At 44.0% G+C, this 21,351-nt stretch overlaps 1 protein-coding gene across 1 annotated transcript; it reads left to right on the top strand.

The window, feature by feature from the left end:
• The first annotated feature begins 3,121 nt into the window (after positions 1-3,121).
• On the top strand, positions 3,122-21,242 carry SFRP5 (secreted frizzled related protein 5). The gene is made up of 3 exons (XM_061636301.1): positions 3,122-3,862; positions 10,651-10,728; positions 14,959-21,242. Exons 1-3 carry the CDS (start codon positions 3,340-3,342, stop codon positions 15,300-15,302), a joined length of 945 nt encoding a protein of 314 aa, XP_061492285.1. The 5' UTR covers positions 3,122-3,339; the 3' UTR covers positions 15,303-21,242.
• Positions 21,243-21,351: the final 109 nt, after the last annotated feature.

Raw genomic sequence — 21,351 nt, 5'->3', positions numbered from 1 at the left:
CCCTTCCTCCCAGTAGGAGCCCAGGGCGGGAAACAAAAACACTCAAAACACTCTAAACCATCATAAATACTGTTTGAGCCTGCAAAACTTCCAGGAGAGACATACTGCTTTGTTTCAAATTGGTGCATGTCCCGTAGCTTTCAAGTGAAATCCTGTAACTTATTATAACACAAATGTTTGGGGGAGTGAGTGTTGTCCCACTTCAGTTGCATTGTAATGCAAGAGCACCCTTCCAGATGGCAATAATGTGACAACATTGGGGAAGCATCACAGAACAACTAATAAAGAGGAATGATGTGTGGATGGTCCAGTATAAATCCACCACTAATGCCCTATTATTGCATCAATGACATGTTACAGAACACTCCTGTAAAAAAACCCCACCGGTCTGGAGGGGCCTTATGTTCTACAATTGCCGCTACTGTACTTTTCAATGCTTCTCTTCCCCACTTGCAGAATCCTTGTCATGCTGATTCTCTTCCACAAAGGTGCATGCACATCCCATACAGCAGAGATGGAGAACCTGAAACCTTCAAATGTTGTTGGACTACAACTTGCATCATCCCTGACTATCTGCAATGCTGGCTGGGGCTGATGGAATCCAACAACATCTGGATATCCACAGATTCCCCATCCCTGTCATACAGGAAAGAAGGTTGCACTGCAGAGTGGCCAGATTCAAAAGAGGGCTATACTCCTGCACCTTTAACAAGGGCCTAGAAGGTGGGATTTCAGCAGTGTAGCCCATCCTATCAAAATCTACTTCTGCCACCCCATTTCGTCTGCCCTAAGCCAGTTTCAGGACTGAGCACACCTTCACTGTTAGCAAGGAGACATTCCTCCTGCCTAAGCCCAAGCAGGTGCAACACCACTGTGTGTGCCACCTCCGAGCTCAGCTAGTGACTTCCCTTCCCCATATTGGGCAAAGGTCACGGGAGTGGGTGGAATGATTAATTGATACTCAGGAATAATCAGGAGTCTCCCCTCGCAAGGGTTGACCCACTGACAGCCTGATAAAACCTGGAGAAAAATCTCTTTCTAACAGTGCCTGCCCTCAGGAGGGGAAACCACTGCAGCTGAGCTTGTTTCCAAGGATTCAAAGGCATATAGATCACAGCAGCCCTACAAAAAGGAGAGTGAGGAAGGAACAACTCTCCCTTTTGTGAATGCCCTGCCATTTCCCAGTTGGGATATATATAGAGAAACCAGTGGAGAAGCATTTCATACTCTGAAGATGCTATGTTTAAACAGAGCAGCTACAAGACCCAAGGAAATGGCTGTGAAATTTAAATCCATTGACAAATTTAATTATAGCCATATTAGTCTGTAGCAAAAAAATGTCAGTGTGTGACATAGGAACATAGGAAACGGACCTTTAGTATAGTGGCACTTACCCTTTGGAATTCCCTCCCCTTAAATATTAGACAGGCACCATCTCTGTTATCTTTTCAGTGCCTATTGAAGACCTTCCTCTTTCAACAAGCCTTTTAAGGAGAGACCATATCCCAGCCCGTGTCTGCTGGAATTTGTTTTTTAATATGTTTTTAAAGCCTTTTTAAAATGTTTTGTTTTAATATGTTTTTAAAGATGTAATATATTTTCAAGTCTGTTTTTATGATGTTTTAGAGTGTTTTAGTGCTTTTGTTTACCACCCTGGGCTCCTACCGGGAGGAAGGGTGGGATATAAATCAAATAAATAAATAAATAATAAAATGTGGTGTCAAGTGGCTTGTTGTATCATGATCTTTTAGTGCATGAAGTGACTACCACAATCCATTGCAGAGTTAAGCCCATGGATTTCACTGAGCTCAGATGTGTTTAACTCAATGGCCCTATTCACATGTCACACAGCCATGCTGGCTAGAGCAGATGTGTATCTACTTGTAAGCTTCATGCAGATAATGACGTACAATGTGGCTCAAAGCTAGGCAGTTCTTCAGTAATCCAATGGTCAGTCTCACCTCATCAGTTTAGAATCTCTGATAGCATTATGATTGAGTTCTGGTTCTTCATCCCACTCATTTGTCTGCTATACTTGCCACATTTTGAGTTCTCACATCATGATCTGGCCAATTAGATTTCAGGCATTCCGTTGGTATCTGATATCCGATATCCAGCACTGGGCCTTATGGTTCCCTATACTCCCATGTCAATCTTTGTTTGTCATTACCTACTTTTGGTCCTAAACCCATCTCCTCCCGCTGCCCCTCAGAAAAAAAAATCTAGGTCCATCTATCTGTCTGATGCTCCCATATAGAGAAGGTGGAAGAGGCTGCTCTTCATTCTACAGTGGCGTAACAGTGCTCCACAAAGGCTCCTTTCCAAGATTCCCACCTCAGAATGCAACTTTGCTAAAGCTGAACCAGTGGGGCTCAAATTCACCAGTGCCCAGTGCCAAAGTCAAATTTCTTTTTCTGACATTTGCCCCTCTTAAGCAATGGTTGCAAAAAGGATTGTTGGGTTTCCACACCAGCACCATTAATCTATAATCTGATCGTCAACATCTGTAGATGATCTATAGATGATCATTTCAATCTATAGTATAGACAATCATTTCAATATTTACTGAGTTAGACATTTTCCACATATCAGAGAGTCTACTGAACTCAATGGGGAGATACTGCAAATGTGCTTATCCTGGTCCTGGTCACAGATATTTTCACATTCGAAGCAAAACAAACAAACACTCCCCAGTTCAGGGAGTGTGGAGAGAGAGACAGTTCTTTAGACTGGAGCTCATTTTTAATAGCACTTCAGAGACGATGCCTGGAGGAGGCAGGAAAATTGCACACTTTCTCAAATCTGCTGCCCAAAGATGACTGCTTCATGGCATTTCATAGTAATGCCAGCTGGGCCCTGATGCCTCTGTATGTAGGGAACAGGAACAAGGAGAGAGGGAGGGAGGGAGGGCTGAAGGAGCAGCCCAGACTGGGAGGTGGGAACAATCTCATGGCTCGCTCCCAACTCAATGCTGGGAGGGGGGAGCATGCCTGGTGAAGATTGGCTGCTGATCCCCCCCCCCCCCAAGAGGCTGCCCTGGAAAGCCTGGAGGGGGTGGTGCTAAACAGCCCGAAGCAAAGATTTCAACTTAATCTAGCTTCAGCTCACTCTATCCCACTGGTAGTGCCAGATGCAAATATGCAACCTTGAGGAGGAATGGATTTGCTTTCCTAGGCACAGGCACACCAGTTTTCAGCGACAGTTGTTGGCTGCTTGGCTTGGCTTGGCCAAGGCAGTACCCATTCAATTTGGCTCCTGTTGGCACTTGTGGCAACAAAGTCCCCCATCCCATCCCCCATCCCCTGACTGGGGAAACACTGAGGGGAGTGTCACTGAGCCATGAAGTCACCCTGCCAGTGGAATGCCCTGGGCACTGTGCTACTGGTCCTGGTGCAGGACTGGGCACTGTCCGTGAGTCAGGAGTATGACTACTACAGCTGGCAATCAGATAGCTACCAGCATGGACGCTTCTATAACAAACAGCCTCAGTGTGTGGACATCCCAGCTGATCTGCAGCTCTGCCACAATGTGGGCTACAAACGCATGCGCCTACCTAACCTGCTGGAGCACGAATCTCTGCCTGAGGTCAAGCAGCAAGCCAGCAGCTGGGTGCCCTTGCTAGCCAAGAGATGCCATTCAGACACACAAGTTTTCCTGTGCTCCCTCTTTGCGCCTGTCTGTCTGGATCGGCCCATCTATCCGTGCCGATCCCTATGTGAGGTCGTGCGTGACTCATGTGCTCCTGTCATGGAATCCTATGGCTTCCCCTGGCCTGACATGCTCAACTGCAACAAATTTCCCTTCGACAACGACCTGTGCATTGCTGTGCAGTTTGGAAACAGCCAGGCGACTCAGCCACCAGGTAACAGCATGGGGAGAGAGGGAGGGGGGAAAAGGCCTGTGCTGAGAGACATTCAGGAGACTTGTCACTCCCATGGAACCCCACATTCACCTTTCCCATTAGACCTTGGTTCCTAGAGTTAGAAGCCCATGCAGACTTCAGATGAGGCTCCTGTCCTCTCTGCTACTGGCTCAGATTCTTGTTCAATGCTCTGTTGCTTTACTGGCATTGCAAAATGTACAAGAGCTTTCCAAGCTATAAAGGGCATAGTCCAGACCCTTTAGTGGCTAGTGAGGTGGGGGTGGGCCACAAAGGATGTAGGCTGGGCCCAGGGTTGGAGTTTGATCCCTTGTCCATTGCTTATCCAAGCCTGATCTGGTAGTGGCTGCTCAGCCCAATATCATCTCTCCTTTCTCTTCATACCCCTGGAGCAGGCAGTTTTTCTTGAAGTTTGTTGTGAGACATTGTACCTGAGAGGCTGAGACTTTGAGAAAGCCCTCTAGCATACTGGGGAAAACAGAGCAGAAAATGACTTTCTCAAAGCTCACAATATGTGTACTCTCTCTCTCTCTCTCTCTCTCTCACACACACACACACACACAAACACACACTTTTATACAATTTCCATATTTCCCATTCTATTATAGTGAAATTGCATATTACAGTTCTCACCCTGACACTATTTTGCTTTGCTTTTTCTGGTGACTTGAATATTGCTATAGAGCAGAGATGGGGAACCTGTGGCCCTCCAGATGTTGCTAGATGACAGCTCCCTGCATCCCTCCCTGTCCACTGGCCATGCTGAAGTCCAAGGGGTGAAGTCCAAGAACATATGGAGGGCCACAGGTTCCCAATCCCCACTCTACAGAGCTTCCTTTGCCCAGAGATATTGTCTCCAAAACTGCATTTTCATAAGCAGCTTCTTTACATAAGCATCATCATCCCCCCATAGGATGAACTATCCATCTGACCATTTCTCCAGTATCTGTTCCTTGCAGGGGCACGCACAGAGCTTTTTATACTGCAGGAAATCTTACAGTTGGTCTTTGGGGCCATTGGGGAAATCTCTGTCCTAGATTTCAAATCTGTAAACACAGCTAAAACACTCATTTGGGGAGTCAGAAGCAAGTTCCAGAGCTGAAAGGATGGGGAGAAATAGCAAGTGTCACAAACACACATGCAATCAGTAGCAAATTCTTTGGCACAGCAACCACTGGGAGGCAGCATTCATATCAAACAGAGAAGAAAATTCAAAGAGATGCAGGTAACAGGCCCAGTCACTGGTAACTGGATACTGCAAGCAGAAGCCAGAATTCTTGACTTCTCCATGGCTTGTCCTTCTAGTCAGGGGATTAGGGTAACTCAGTACACCTCACTTAAAGTGTATATGGGGACCTTCTTTCATGCATACTGGAGTGGGGTATTCTCCCCAAATTCATGGTCACATATATTTAAAAATTCCAGTCTGGGCTTGGCAAGCAACATTTTACATGGATGGATTTAAGGAGTATCCCTGGACGCACAGTATATTAGTTTGCTCCCCAAAGAAATGGGAAATTCAGAGCAGCCTTTGCAAGAGCTTCTTGGAGGATAACTGTGTGGAGGAGCGAGCACCAGAGATTTATGGTGTGGCCATGAAAAGCTGTTGGTTTACAGATAAAACACGCAGGGAAGCAGGAGTAGCACAGATCCCACCTGTCAACACAGGCCTTGGAACCCAGAGTCTGGCCAGCTCCAAGCACACTGCCTGCTTCTTCTCAGCCATCACTTCCAGCATCTAACTTAAGACAAAATTGTCCTGTGTCTGATCTCCCAGATAAGTCCTATAGGCTTGGTCCTCGAAGTATACAACAGAGCTGGGTAGCAAAACCCCTGGTGGAGAAGTCAAAACCAAGGCAGGTGGATCTCAGCAGACATTTAAAGTCAGCTTTTCTGATTTGCTGATTTGATGCTTAATTTTAACTGATGTTATCCTTTATATCTCTTATATAATTTCATTATACACCACTTAGAAACTACAGTGATAAGCAGTATATGCATTGCTGAAATGAAAATGAAATTTCACTCACACACACAACAGATGGAATACACTGGGTGCTGCACCCCCACTGATTGATCATCCTAACCAGATTTGGGATGTTTAGGAACAGTTACTACCTTGTTATAATGGCATTTCTCTGTGCATGGCTTCAGGAGGACACCAGAGATGTCCTGTTCTATTCCTCATTTAATGTCAGTATTGAATTAGCAATGCAACTTACAGACTCTCACATGCAGTGGCACATATGCACGTAACTGAATGTGAGGATCTCTACATGCTCACCTGTAGAGCAGATGGTGGTTGATGCTGAGTTGGGTGTCCTAGAATGTGGGGGCAACAAGTGGAGATGGTGAGTTTTTAAAGGCTAAGTAAACGTCTTAATGCAACAGTTGTCAGGTTTCTCACACTCAGAATGCACCTTTAATCCAAACCTGCAACATGGAACCAACTTTTAGATTTGTATGTTTGTTTGGTAGTATGCATACACATATTTTCCATTGATCTGGGGTAACCATTGGCAAAGGATGTCAGAGTTCTTGTGCTTTTAATATCAGTATGAAGGTGGGAGCCTTGTTATTAACAATCAGCATGGCACACTAGGTATATTTTCAGACCTTTTCTGAAAAGCTAAGTATATTTTCAGACTTTTTCTACGCAACGATTAAAAGATAACAAAGCTCTGTCCTCCTTTGTTTTCCTCCTGCTCTCTGCTTTTCTCTTTCTTCTACTCTAAGTAGCATGATTATGCCTCTTATTCAGCTCACCCTAGCATATGGGTGGCCCATGTGTGGGTCCCAACATATCAGCTGAAGATCAATGTCCTTATGCATTCCACCAGGCTGGACAGCCAAAACAGGTTCTGTAGCTTCCCGGGGACCATTTAATCTGCCTAATGATCCCATAACACATAGTTATATGTGCCCACTGGACTGCTTCAGTTTGCAGAACTGGCACTGTTACAGGTGCCACATAATACACATTCTGCACTTGTAAGAAATCAGTCTTTGAGTGTGGCAGCACATAGACTTTGGAACTCCCTGCCTTTTGAGATCAGGCAGGCACCTTCACTGTTCTCTTTTAGGCTCCTGTTTAAAAACATTTTTGTTTAGACAAGCCTATCTGGGGCCAGATATATATAATATGACATGTTTTAATAAAAGGCAGTGTTACTATTTTTCTAATTCTATTCAAACTTCTCCTTGAACGTACATGACTTTTAATCCACTTCTCCACCCCCTGCTACACACCCACACTTTTGGAGGGTAAAGAGAGAGTCAAATTAAATGGCAGGATATTTAACTAGGGCAAGGATAGAGGTTTACATAACTGTGGGAAAACTGTGAGGTGGATAAAGAATCAGTTAAATGAGAAACAAATATTCCTCCCCTCCCCCCCCCAAAAAAAATAGTCTTGTCAAGCTATTCAGAAGGCTTTCCAATAAGGATTACAGGCTTCCTGATTGGGTAAGCCAAACTACCAAAGCTCTGTTCAGATACTTCAGGACAGGCCAAAGAAGTTTTGTGATGAAATAGTTTCATGACCCTGGAGTGAGAGTACAATCCAGAATGAAACTGTGCCCTTCCTGGGTGGGAGACGGGGGAGTGTTGTTTTTATCCTGGGTGAGAGATGGGGTGTGAGTTGCGTCTGAGGCTAGAAACAGCCTTGCTGTTTTGCCAGTTCTAGTGCATCTCCACCTCTCTCTTCTGAAAATGGGGGCACACGATGCTAGTCAAACCCCGCCCCTTTTTCTGTAAAGCCAGGTGGGAGCAACTTGAGTGCATTTTTTAAAAATTCAGCTTCAAAGAGATTTTGCAACTGATCAGGAAATCAACCCATTCCCCTGCATGTGTGTCTAATAGAAACGCTTTGCTGTAGGCGACTAGCGGGTTCACAGCTTGATAGTTTTCTTTGTTTGTCTCCTAGTCTGATGTTCCCTGCCACTAACCTCTGCTATATTTCTTTGTTTTCTTAGAGGTGGGTCAGAGAAGTATCTGTCTGGGACAGGGACAGGGAAGTGATGGGAGTGGGATTGCCATCCCTTTGATGGTAGTGAGGGAGTGATATGATGGTAGGCAAAGGTATACAGGGGGGAGGAGAAAGGCTAGTTACATCAAAGTCTCCCCTCTGCTTCACCTATTTCAGTATTTGGGGATACTGGTCAGCCAACCCCCTGGCCTTGTAGTGTTAAATCCCAGGTCTGCCCAAAATAAAATATCTATCATCCTCCGTGGCACAGAGTGGTAAGCGGTGGTGATGCAGCCGAAGCTCTGCTTACAGCCAGAGTTCGATTCCAACGAAAGGAGGAAGTCGAATCTCCGGTAAAAGGGATTGAGGTCCACTCAGACTTCCATCCATCCGTGGTCGGTAAAATGAGTACCCGGCCTATGCTGGGGGGTAAAGAAAGGCCGGGGACGGAACTGGCAATCCCACCCCATATATATGGTCTGCCTAGTAAACATCGCAAGACGTCACCCTAAGAGTCGGAAACGACTCGCACTACAAGTGCAGGGACACCTTTACCTTTTATCATCCACAATCTGATCATAGATGAGGAAGCAAACTTGGCATGTATAACTGAGACCTGGGCAGATGAGCTTGGTGGCCCAGCTATGTCCACCTGGGTACTCAGTGAAGCACCATTCCAAGTCAGAAGGATGGGGAAGGGGAGTTGCGATCAGCCATAAAAATTCCATCTCCCTCACCAGGACACCAATCTGCACTGTGTCTGGTGTGGAATAATTTACAACCTCATCAAGATAAGCCCCCTCTTATTAAGGGAGGCCTAGTAGGCCTTTCAATAAATCCTTGCTTGTGCCTTTTTTTTCAGGCTGCAAATATTAGAGGTTGCTTTGCTGTGCCTAAAAATGAAAGTAATTTGCTAACACTCTCAAGAGTCAGGGAAAGAGGAAGCAGTGGTCAGCAGTAAGTTTTCACATCCAAAGATGTTATTTTGAACGTAGACAGGCTGACAGTGGTCCTGAAACAGTAACTTTTGAGACTGGTGCTTTCCATCTTGGCATGTGTAGGGTCAGGACCAGAAATGTGTAGGGTGACCACCCAGAAGGTGTAAGATAATACTAAATAAGGCAATCAGGTATGCATTTTCGCTGTGATGTGTAATCCATTTATAGAGCCCTGCGTGGCATATCTCGGGCAGAGAAGTTCTTTCTGACCTCTCCCAATGGCTCATTTGTTTATGTATTTCTACCAATAAACTCTGTCCCTTGGAGCACAATCTAATGAGTGGAGAGTGTTCCTTCCACACTGGGTTCAAGGAATTGTTTGTGGTGTTAGGCCAGAGACAGAACAGGGATGTTGTTAGTGCACCATCATCCCACTGTGCTATAGCCTCCCTAACTGAGCTGGTGGAAGTAATCTCGGATGTGGTGTTGGAAAACCTTTTCATAGGGGTCTTGGGGGACTTCAGTATCTATGTTGAGGCTACCTCAAATGGGCTAGCTTGGGGCTTTATGGCCTCCATGACAACCATGGGGCTGCCTCAATACATCAGTGGCCCAACACATGTGGCCGGGCATACCTTGGATCTGGCCTTTGCCACAGAGCAGACTGGTAACACTCGGTTGATTGGGGCACTCGCTGTGGGTCCGTTGTCATGGACGCACCATTCCCTGGTAAATTTTGGGCTAAACGTACCTACTCCACTCTGCAAGGGTGGGGGACCCACTGAGATGACCCACCTTTGGGGACTTATGGAATGCAATGAATTCCTGAATGCTTGGGGTGGAGTTTCCAGTTGGAGCTCCTGTCAAGGCTCTTTCCTTACTGTGGAATAGGGAGATCAATAGAGCCATCAACACAATCGCTCCTGAGTACCTTCACCATCACTGTGGAGCACATAGGTCACTTTGGTACTCTAGTGACCTACATGCAATGAAACAGGAGGGTCAGCAGCTGAAGCACAAGCCGCATAAATCCCAACCTGAATGTGACCAAACGCAGGTAAGTTTGCACCATCATGTCTACCATATGGCAGTGGTGACAGGGAAGAAAGCTCACCACTCTGCCACCATTGCATCTGCAAGTAGCTGTCCAGCAGAGCTTTCCTAGTGGTGAATGGGCTACTGTCATCTGGCCAAGGAAGCATTCCTCTGAGACCCTTGGAGGCCCACTGTAACAACTTTGCAAAGTATTTAGGGACAAAATCACTCTGATTTGGACAGAGTTGGATGCCACAGTTAGAGCAAGGCCAATGGAGGCATCCTGAGCACAGTCTGTTCCATCTGTACTAGATCAGTTTCAATTATCATGGCCTGAAGATGTGCACAAGCTGGTTGAAGAAGTGCAGATGGCCATCTGCCCCCTTGACAGTTACATATATTGACTTCTTAGCGCTAGCCATAGGCAGATGACTGTGTAGGTCCAGGGAGTGATTAACGCTTCACTGGAGAAAGGGGCATACCATCTGCCTTCCCCAAGCACCTTGCCCAAAAAGTATTTGCCACTTGGTGATAGTAATTTAACACTTCTGGGTTCACGGAGGTCATCTTAAGAAGGGGAAGCACCACTTAATTGTTTTTAATAATGTATTTTAAAACTGTTGTAACCCACCCTGGGACCTCTGGGTAAATGGCAGGTAATACATTTAAACAATAATAATAATGAGAAAGATTAATTGGGATTGAGACTAGCAATCATCATTAGATATAGGCTACCCATGAGACTATGGCCAGGATATTGGAGGGCCAGAAATGCTAATGATGTCCCAAACATTTAGTGAGTGAGCACTCACCCTTCTTCCATCTTACAGTGTCAAAGATCTGCACCCAATGCGAGATAGAGCACAAAGCAGATGGCATAATGGAGCAGATGTGTTCCAGTGACTTTGGTGAGTCATTCATTCAAGACAGCCGGGATTTGGGAGTCTCCATTTGGGTTATCTGAAAGTGGAGCTCTACAGAACAACTGTTGGGATTGTGTCACATACTCTTTAATTCCATTCCCCTATTCTTGCTGAGTCACACTTATAGTTCAATACCTTGAACTCACAATTCTTCCATCAGATCTTCAACTGGCTTCCAGTTAGCTTCAGGCAACTACAACGTACTGGTTTTAACCTATAAACCTTAAATCTCCACTCCACAGCTCACTGACAGAGCATATTCTTTGCATCTCAAAGGGCTCAAGTTTAATCCCCAGCATCTCCAGCTGGAATAAGAAAAACCACTGTCTGAAACCCTGCTGCGTCACTGCCTCTCATCGTCGATCAGGAGTCAGTAATATGTGAGCTTCCAGATATTGCTGAGCTTCAAGTCCCGTCAGCTCTGACAATTGGCCAAGGCTGATGAGAGTTGGAGTCCAACGTCTGGAGGGCCACAGGTTAGTCCCCCCTGTTGTGTAGACAATATTGAATGTTTAGCCCAACTAAGTATGGCAGTTTCCTATGTTTCTAAGGCTGGGACCAAGGTACCAGAAGGGCCACCTTCTGTCATCAGAACCTGCAAGCTATATGAGTGCTTCTTCTGAGAACCTTTGAGTACTCCCATATCTGGAAGTTAGGGGAGAGGGCTGTTTTTGGGGAAAGACCCTGGTTGTAAATTGCTTCCACAGGAAGATTCACCGAGCACAAACAATATCTTTTAGACAGCAGGCCTGTGTTGTTAGCGTTTGAACTAGAGGCTCATCCAGACGTCCTTATTGTGCATTCACGGTCCTGCTTTCAATACTATTTGCACATGCCAAGGTTTGGGGATGATCATACTGCTTCATTTCCAGTCAGTGCATGTCCCATAGCTTCCTGCTGAAATCCTGTAATTTTTCATACCACAAATGTTCTGCATTTTTTTGTCCCACTGTAGGTGCAACAGTGCCCCTCCAGATGGCAATAATGTGGTAACATTGGGGAAGCACTAAAGAACAACTAATAAAGCAGAAGGATACATAGAAAATCCAGTATAAATCCACCACTAATGCACTATCTTGATGACATGTTAGGGGAGAGGGAAATCACCAGTTGAGAGGGATGATAGAACTAAAGAGACCAAGGCTCAAATCCTCACTTGGCCACAAAACTCACTGGGTGACCTTGGACTAGTCACCATCTCTCCTTACTGCTGGGGGGGTGGGGAACGCATCCGGGGTGGGGTGGGGAACACAGCCATGTACTCCTGGGAGGAAATGAAAGATAAACATGCAAAATAAGCAAACAAAAGAAATCAAGTCTGTGTGTTTGCATTTACTATTAACTAGCTGTAACTTCAGTATTTCTGCTGGTATTTTTTTATCTGTGTCATTCATCTGCTTCTTGTTAATTTTGGTTTAATTTACCTACTCAAAAAGTGCTTATCAATGGTTCTTTCTCAAACTGGGCGGAAGTAACAAGTGGGGTACCACAGGGCTCAGTCCTGGGCCCAGTGCTCTTCAACATTTTTATTAACGACTTGGATGAGGAGGTACAGAGCATGCTTATCAAATTTGCAGATGATGCAAAATTGAGGGGCACAACTAATACCATGGAAGACAGAAATAAAATTCAAAGGGACCTGGATAGGCCAGAGCATTGGGCTGAAAACAACAGAATGAAATTCAACAGGAATAAATGAAAAGTTCTACACGTAGGAAAAAGAAACCAAATACACAGTTATAAGATCGGGGATACTTGGCTTAGCAATACGACATGTGAGAAGGATCTTGGAATTGTCGTTGATCACAAGCTGAATATGAGCCAACAGTGCAATGTGACTGCAAAAAAGGCAAATGCTATATAGGCTGCATTAACAGAAGTATAGTTTCCAAATCATGTGAAGTATTAGTTCCCCTCTATTCAGCACTGGTTAGACCTCATCCTGAATACTGTGTCCAGTTCTGGTCTCCTCACTTCAAGAAAGATGCAGATAAACTGGAATAGGTTCAGAGGAGGGCAACAAGGATTATCGGGGACTGGAGACAAAGCCCTATGAGGAGAGACTGAAAGAACTGGGCATGTTTAGCCTGGAGAAGAGAAAACTGAGGGGAAATATGATAGCACTCTTAAAGTACAAGTGAAAAAGGCAAATTCCATGCTAGCGATAATTAGGAAAGGTATTGAAAATAAAACAGCCGACATCATAATGCCGTTGTATAAATCTATGGTGCGGCCGCATTTGGAATACTGTGTACAGTTCTGGTCGCCTCATCTCAAAAAGGATATTATAGAGTTGGAAAAGGTTCAGAAGAGGGCAACCAGAATGATCAAGGGGATGGAGCGACTCCCTTACGAGGAAAGGTTGCAGCATTTGGGGCTTTTTAGTTTAGAGAAAAGGCGGGTCAGAGGAGACATGATAGAAGTGTATAAAATTATGCATGGCATTGAGAAAGTGGATAGAGAAAAGTTCTTCTCCCTCTCTCATAATACTAGAACTCGTGGACATTCAAAGAAGCTGAATGTTGGAAGATTCAGGACAGACAAAAGGAAGTACTTCTTTACTCAGCGCATAGTTAAACTATGAAATTTGCTCCCACAAGATGCAGTAATGGCCACCAGCTTGGATGGCTTTAAAAGAAGATTAGACCAATTCATGGAGGACAGGGCTATCAATGGCTACTAGCCATGATGGCTGTGCTGTGCCACCCTAGTCAGAGGCAGCATGCTTCTGAAAACCAGTTGCCGGAAGCCTCAGGAGGGGAGAGTGTTCTTGCACTCGGGTCCTGCTTGCGGGCTTCCCCCAGGCACCTGGTTGGCCACTGTGAGAACAGGATGCTGGACTAGATGGGCCACTGGCCTGATCCAGCAGGCTCTTCTTATGTTCTTATGTTCTTATGTACATGAAACGTTGTCACACACAGGAGGGCCGGGATCTCTTCTCAATCGTCCCAGAGTGCAGGACACGGAATAATGGGCTCAAGTTGCAGGAAGCCAGATTTCGACTGAACATCAGGAAATACCTCCTAACTGTTAGAGCCATACAACAATGGAACCAATTACCTAGAGAGGTAGTGGGCTCTCCGACACTGGAGGCATTCAAGAGGCAGCTGGACTGCCATCTGTTGGGAATGCTTTGATTTGGATTCCTGTATTGAGCAGGGGGTTGGACTCGATGGCCTCATAGGCCCGTTCCAACTCTACTATTCTATTATTCTACCAAGGTGATACTCCAATTAATACAATGCAGAATTTATTTGTTGCCTCGAAGACTTTTTATACAGAAAAGCCAGCATATACATTTTTAAAACAAATGCTAATAAACATGATGCAGTCCCTACATGCCTAGTTCTAGACCAGTACTTCCCAAACTTTTTTCACCACAGACCATTTGAAAATAGCTGATGGTCTTGGCATACCACTTAATGATTTTTCTGCCTGTTGCAACAATCTTAATGTGCTGTGCTAGATTATTTTTAATTGTATTCTTATTGCTTCTTTTCTTTCTTATACTTATTTGATTGTATTACAGTTTGAATTCTATGGAATGCAAAGTGTAATACAATAAAACACACTATAAGAAATCAAAGAAACTATAAAAATACAATTAAAAACCAATACGGCTATTTAACGTGGACATGCTGCAGACCACTGGTGGCCCATGGACCGCAGTTTTGTTTTTATATTGACTTTTGTCTTGTGTGTTTCTGGTGGAGCCAGGGATATTTTTCTCTCTGCTCTGGTTTGTATTGGAGTAGGGTGGACCATGTTTTGCTCCTTTCTTCATTTCTAAGGGTAAGGAAAACACCAGGATGACCTGCTCACGTTGAGAAAACCTTCTCCAGTGATCCTGTGATGGGTTTTATAGACTAGTGTGCCCAAACCTTCATAATGGTAGCTTGTCCTTTCGTCAAATAAAACTCTATCACATCAAGCAAACTTAAAACAATAGGACATTAAAGGGGGGTTCATTACATCACCTCTCATTCAGTCCAAAGGAGAAGAGCCAGGTCAGATCCCAACCATCTGTCTGAGCAAACCCTATTACCTATTCTCCATCTTCTTTCACATTTTTTAAAGGGCCAAATTTGAAGCTGTCAAAGTCAAACAAGCCAACCCTCCAAGTCCCTCCAATCCCTTATTAACCTGTCTCCCCATCTTGTTCTTCCTTCCATTTACATGACCTTAATACAATCCACTGGCTATTTCCCCCCACAGTGGTGAAGATGCGCATCAAAGAGATCAAGAAAGAGCATGGGGAAAGACGATTGGTGGCTGCCCAAAAGAAGAAAAAGCTGCTCAAACTGGGGCCACTGAAGCGCAAAGACACCAAGAAGTTGGTGCTGCACATGAAGAATGCAGGTGGCTGCCCCTGCCCCCAGCTTGATGACCTCAGTGGTAGCTTTCTGGTGATGGGGCGCAAGGTGGGTGGGAGGCTGCTCGTCTTGGCCATTTATCGCTGGGAGAAGAAAAACAAGGAGATGAAGTTTGCTGTCAAATTTATGTTCTCCTACCCATGTTCCATGCACTATCCCTTCTTCTATGGGGCAGATCCCCATTGAATCCCCACTAATTCAGAGAAGCCTGCTCACTTTCTCACACAGCACTCCCCATACATTTGGCTCCCACTCCTGTTCCATAGAGCACCCCTTCTTCTATGGGCTGACCCACACAAAGTCACACACTGTTGGAACACATTCCTGCAACTGGACTATTTCTTCTGAAAGACAACTGCATTAAGTTTCAGATCTTGGTCAGAGTTCTGCCCTTTCCTGATGCTCCCTTAGGTTTGAAGAACTTGCAGAAATCTTCCCTTGCCCCATTGCCAACACACTTTCACTAGAAAAATAAGAGCAGTCTTACTCCCTGTAAGCAACATCTTATCAAGGCCAGTATAGCCAAGCTCCAATAGAGGCTGAATTGCTTAGAATTTTAGTAGCGACATATAGTGAAACATTTAAAGAAACATCCAGTCTATCCTTAATTCCTGCTAGTGAGAAGTTGAAGATTTAGGAACATTATGAGGACAATCAGTGCTTTCCCATTCCAGCCATTAATCTGCATAGTCCTTTGAACTACTTAGTACAGGCATGGGAAATCTGTGACCTTCCAAATATTGGTGGACTCCAGTTCCCATCAGCCGCAGCCAGCATAGCCAATGGGCAGGCATGACGACTGTTAGGCTGTGTATGCACATAACCTTTGAAATGCACAGAGGTCATTTTTTCACAGTGCACTTGCACATAGTGGTTTGCAGTTATACACACCTTTGCACAGTAACATCATCCAAAGCAGCAGCTACCGTCCATGTTGTCTGTTCACAGAGGTGGGTGTGTTTTCAAACGCCCCTCAATTAGCGTTCCACAGACCTTTTTATTCATTTATTTTTTGAATTCTTTCAAAAGGGAAGGGCTGGAAACTGGTGTGTTAATATACAGATACACAGGTATATATGCATCAGTGTACAGAGGTGGATAAGTTACTGTGCTGCTTCCTATTTTGCCTATTTCATTCACAGACAAGTTAAAAATAGTGAGGAGTGGCACAATCCTGCAACAACAATAGGTCTGCCCCAATAGGAGGTGACCTGAAAAAGCACCCTGTGTACACATGATGGGCGAGATCTCAATGGCTATCTCGCTGTGCCACCTTCCCCAGGTAAGACACGAGCTGCAATTGGACCCTGAATCGAGTGAGGAAGGAAAACATGATCCAAACACAATAGAACTTTGATCAAAGGTTCTAACTGCCCCAAAGAAGCTCCCAGTCCAACTGAGAGTGCAACCTTGGTCAGAAAGACAGCTTTATTCAGGAAACAGCAACAATTTATAGATCAACATGGCATGGCAAGCAGTAAACATTGCAAAAGACAGAGTCATCAAACGAGGATGTAAACAGACGTAGTATAGGGAACATACGTATTCAAAAGAAACAGAAGGTGAAGTCTCATCCTTTCTGTCTTCCTGTTCTTGTTAGATCTTACCCTAATGTTATCACCCTTTCAAACAGACACTTTGTGACCAGTGGTTAAATGCATCATTGAAATCGTCTTTGTTCTAGATAAAGTAAGGCAGTTACAACAGATTATAGATGTCATTGCTTTGCCAAGAATTAACACATACTTAGCACAAACCTAAAAGGTTAGGGAGAGATACATTTTTTTTATAACAGACATAAACCTCAGAAGAGGGAGAACTTTCCACACCAACACACACGTATGCAGCAAGTGCTTTAAAAGTGCATTCCTGACACGAAATGGATTATAACCGTTCCAGCAAAATTCACATTAGTTCAACAAATAGTGTGGGACAGACACAACATAGGGAAGATGTCATGTGCATAGCACCCAAAAAAGGCACTTGCATCAAGCACTCAATGCACATTATCACGCAGTGTGTGCATGCCCTTATAGTCCAGCAACATCTGAAGCCACATGGTCCCCATTCCTGACTTAGTAAGAGGTGTTGTCCAGACCTAGTATGATGTTCAAAACATCTCAGACTGCTAGACATCAGCTTTGCTGTACAAATCACAATCTCCCAACAAATACTTTATTGGGCTAACAGTCCCTGATTCTGGTCGCCCCTACGTCCATCTCCAATCTTTGCTCCTAGATTCTACACAACATCTTCAGAACTTCAAGCAGAAACTAGGGATTAGGGAGAAATTCAATTCTGTTCACATCTAAAGCAGAATCTATCCAATTTGCCCCTTCCAAAACAGTAAAACAAAAACACAGCCTACCCTCCTTCAAAATTCACTTCTCCAAATTTTGCAATGCAGTTCTCCAACAAATGTTTACAAAAATGCATATATTAGGGGGAAATGCACATAAAAAGGAATGCGTGAAAACAATCTACATAAATGCATGCAAAACTGTACATTAGTCAAAACTGTTTATGAGAAATTTATACTAAAATGCTGAAGAATTTCTAAGAGCATTTTTATGCAAATTGCTCCAGAAATGTGGAGAGCTGAATTTGATTGGAAAAATTAGAAACTGACAACCAATCCTTCTATCCCTGGCAGGCATTGAGCAATTCCTGAATAGTAGCCTTCCACATTTCCAGCCAACAGTGACCACTATCTATGCTAGCTAAGGCTGATGAGAGTTATAGTCCAAAACAGCTGGAGGGCACCAGGTTCAGAAGTGCTGTGTTATATGATGATGTTTGAAAGTGGGCTTCAATTAAAGAGGTCAATTGTTTAGCCATGGCATAATTTCACACATGCATTCTGCTACTGCTGTCATCATCACTCTGTTGATTTGAGCATGTCTCAAGACAGAGCTCTATAGCACCCTTAAAAATTAGGGGTAATATCAAGCAAGCTGCGAAGCTATGGCTTGGAACTGTTCCTAATGCAAATGCTGTTCCTGAGGCATGCATGACCACTAAGTGGTCCATCGATTTAATTCTTCAAGACTGTCTGCATTGGGAGGGGGTGGATGGCCACTTTGCTATATGAAGCCATTTATGAGGAATTTCACTGGAAAAATATGCCCATCCCTAATTCCATTACCTCTCCCTCTCCACATTTACTTGTCTACAGAAATATTGTGACTGCACAAAGTACACTAGTGTGCCAATCCTAGGGGAGCACATCAATCCTGTGTACCCAACAGTGAAGATGCCAAACCACCAACTGGGCCTGCCAGGTGACTGTGTCCACCATGCTGGATGCCAGACCACCAACTGAGCCCAGGCAGCAAATGCAGGGTGAATGTGTTTCCCTGGGGCCCCTCCATCTGGCATATTGCCAAACTCCTGAGTGGTCAGACCAGCTGGCATGTTAATCCTGGAACAAATATTCATAGCATCAGCATTGCCAGTTTTTTTTTCCAGCGGGCCTGGGGCAGCTGCTCAACACAAAGCAAGCTGTAGGGATTGAGCCTGGCTCCCACACCCACAGAAGGCTTTTTCACAGAGGCTCATTCCCAGCCAAATTTTGCTGGGGAAGAAAGGAGGGTAGCTGAGAAGCTCTTAAAAGAGTCTCTCTTCCACTCAGGGAATCCCCCCACCCTCAGACTTTCCAGATGAGCTGCTTTGCATATTGTGTACAGCATGTCACACACAACTTACCCTTGAGTTCATGATCTCTGATTACAACAGCACATCTTGAGTCCCTTTTCCCTGTACACTACTGAGAGGAGGCTGCTGAAGTTCAAACAGCCAGTTCTATACATATAAGGAGGGGTGCCATCTTGTCCTTTGCCTCAAGCAACAAAGGGTCTTGGTTTAGCCTTCCCTTTTGTCAGGGCCAGCTTCCCATCCCAAAAGAGGATGCTGAGAGAAATAACTAGACTAGTAACTTCTCACGTACTGTCCCCTCAGAAATCTGTGCTGTGTTGTTTTCACTAGGATTTGTAATTTCAGTCCCACTCAGCCTCTGAACTTGGGTATATTCACAAACTAGGCCATCACCCATTATTCTTCCATTTTTATTTCTACTGCCTGCCCATCATTATTTTGGAGCCAACAGACTCTCACTGCAGCTGACAGCACGAGATCCATAATTGCTTGACTTCATAGGAAGAATACAAACCCTTGGTTTATGGAGAGCCCTTATGTGACTTACAACATGAACATTTCCCACTTCCTTGCATTAGACCACAGAGAGGGCTTAACAGTGCATTTACTTTTGTGCAGGAGTTTGGCGTTATATACAATAAGTAAGTCAGGTAGAAAATAATATCCCCACATGATCAACATTAACATGAAACTAGTCCTCAAAGCTTAGTAACCTGAACCATTTCTTTACTGATCCAGCCCAACTGAGTAAAAACATCCTTAACCTGGGCTTACACATTACCAGCTTAAAACACAGCTAGGTCATTCTTTTTCCCGTTTCGGATCAAAGCTGGTTTGAGGAAAAAACTCAAAATGCAGTATTTCATAAGAAACAACAGGATACATATAGACTGTAGCCAACATCAATCATGTGCTCACCACTTCCCAAATCAGTGGTGGGAGTGCACTGGGTGGACAGCAAACAGGAGTGTGCACACAGCCTTTCTGGAATTGCTTTTGTCACAGAGCAGCCTTTTTATTGAAAATCCATAAACTCTTCATTTTCATCTCTGAAAATGCTGTTATAAGCAATTAAAGTTGGACTAATTTCTTTTCAAAAAAAGATTGTTCTGTGTCCAATTATCTACCCAAATAAAATAATCTCATAAAATTGGTACTGTCCATCATCATTCCTCGTCAATTCCCCCACCTCCCCAAATTTATCAGCAGTTCCAGATTCTTCCTTGGCCCTTGCCTCATCTTGGGAACACGCATGTGGAATTTTGAGTTTTTGCTCTTACAGTGTTCTCCACCATTCTAGATTCTTTTGTAAAATGAAGCTGAAGCATTCATGTTCCGACATCTACACAACATTCCCAGGTTAATCAAGTATTTGTAAAATACATATTTTCTGCTTGTTGACAGATCCAAATGGGAGGTCAATTCCCATTGAAATCAATGGGACTTGGCAGCTAACTTGTTCCATTAATTTCAATGGGAACTAGTTGGTCCAGATCCAATGTTTTGAGTTACATGCTGCATTTATTCAGTGTCAAGGTCAAGAGAGATACTGAATCCTGCCATCATTTTGTTTAGTCATTATAACAGAATTGCATCATGAATGTAGCACTCCACATTTTCAGTTTCCCTAAACAATAGATCATCTGTGATAAAGCTAAAATCAGGGGTGGGGGGAAGGTTCAAGCAGGTTCTTCTGCCTCAAATTTGAGTTTTATCTCAACATTATTAATGGATATTTGGATTCAAGGAAAAAAATTAAGGATTTATCAAGTAAATATTACTTTTTTCAGCAGTATTCCTCAAAATTTAATTTGAAATTACACATCATGCAGAAATATTAATAAGCCACAGGAAAAACCTAGAACCCACTGCAACTTTGGTGCCTTACTTCATTGGACCACTAAACCCTTCCCTTCCCTCCCCCCACCGCAGTGTCCATGCAGACCCTATTATTAGTTTTCTCACAGCAACACTGCAGTTCTTGAGTTTAACTTGTAGCAGCACCACTTCCTTACATCTGCAATCACATTGTAATAAACAGAATAAAAGCTTTGCATTATCTTAGCAGGAAAATTTGGCAAGATCTGGCAATATATAGGAAATTGCATATTGATCCATGTCTCATGCAGTCTTACGATGATATGCTCAATTCTGTAAGAAAATTGCCATCCGGTAAAGGTTAAGATGTCGCACAGCACAAATGACACAAGAAATTATAATATTGTTTGTATGCACAGACGTTTGAGTAATGTGGATTGTTACTTCCTCACATAGCCTACCCCTGCAAAGGGCTAATCAGCAGGCCGTAATTAGATTACTTGTATATTGATTGAGCTCTGCTGCTGTTTTAGTCTCCAACTTGAGCCAGTCTTGGGAGTAGGGGTACCACCTGCACAATGTATAGTTTTTAAACCTATATTGAGTCACTGTGTTTTAGATATTTTTATGGTATGTTTGTCAATCACCTTGAGACACCTGTGAAAAGTGATTTATACATTTTAAAATAAAAAAATAAAGTAAGTCTAGGCTTAACCACTCCTAAGGAATAATCCTGCTCAAGAGTGCTTTCCAAAAGGTTTAA

Source organism: Rhineura floridana, chromosome 7, assembly GCF_030035675.1.
Source record: "Rhineura floridana isolate rRhiFlo1 chromosome 7, rRhiFlo1.hap2, whole genome shotgun sequence".
In the NCBI taxonomy this organism is placed as follows: domain Eukaryota; kingdom Metazoa; phylum Chordata; class Lepidosauria; order Squamata; family Rhineuridae; genus Rhineura; species Rhineura floridana.
Note: the sequence above shows the minus strand (reverse complement) of the source record. Positions and strands in the feature narration are given on the sequence as shown.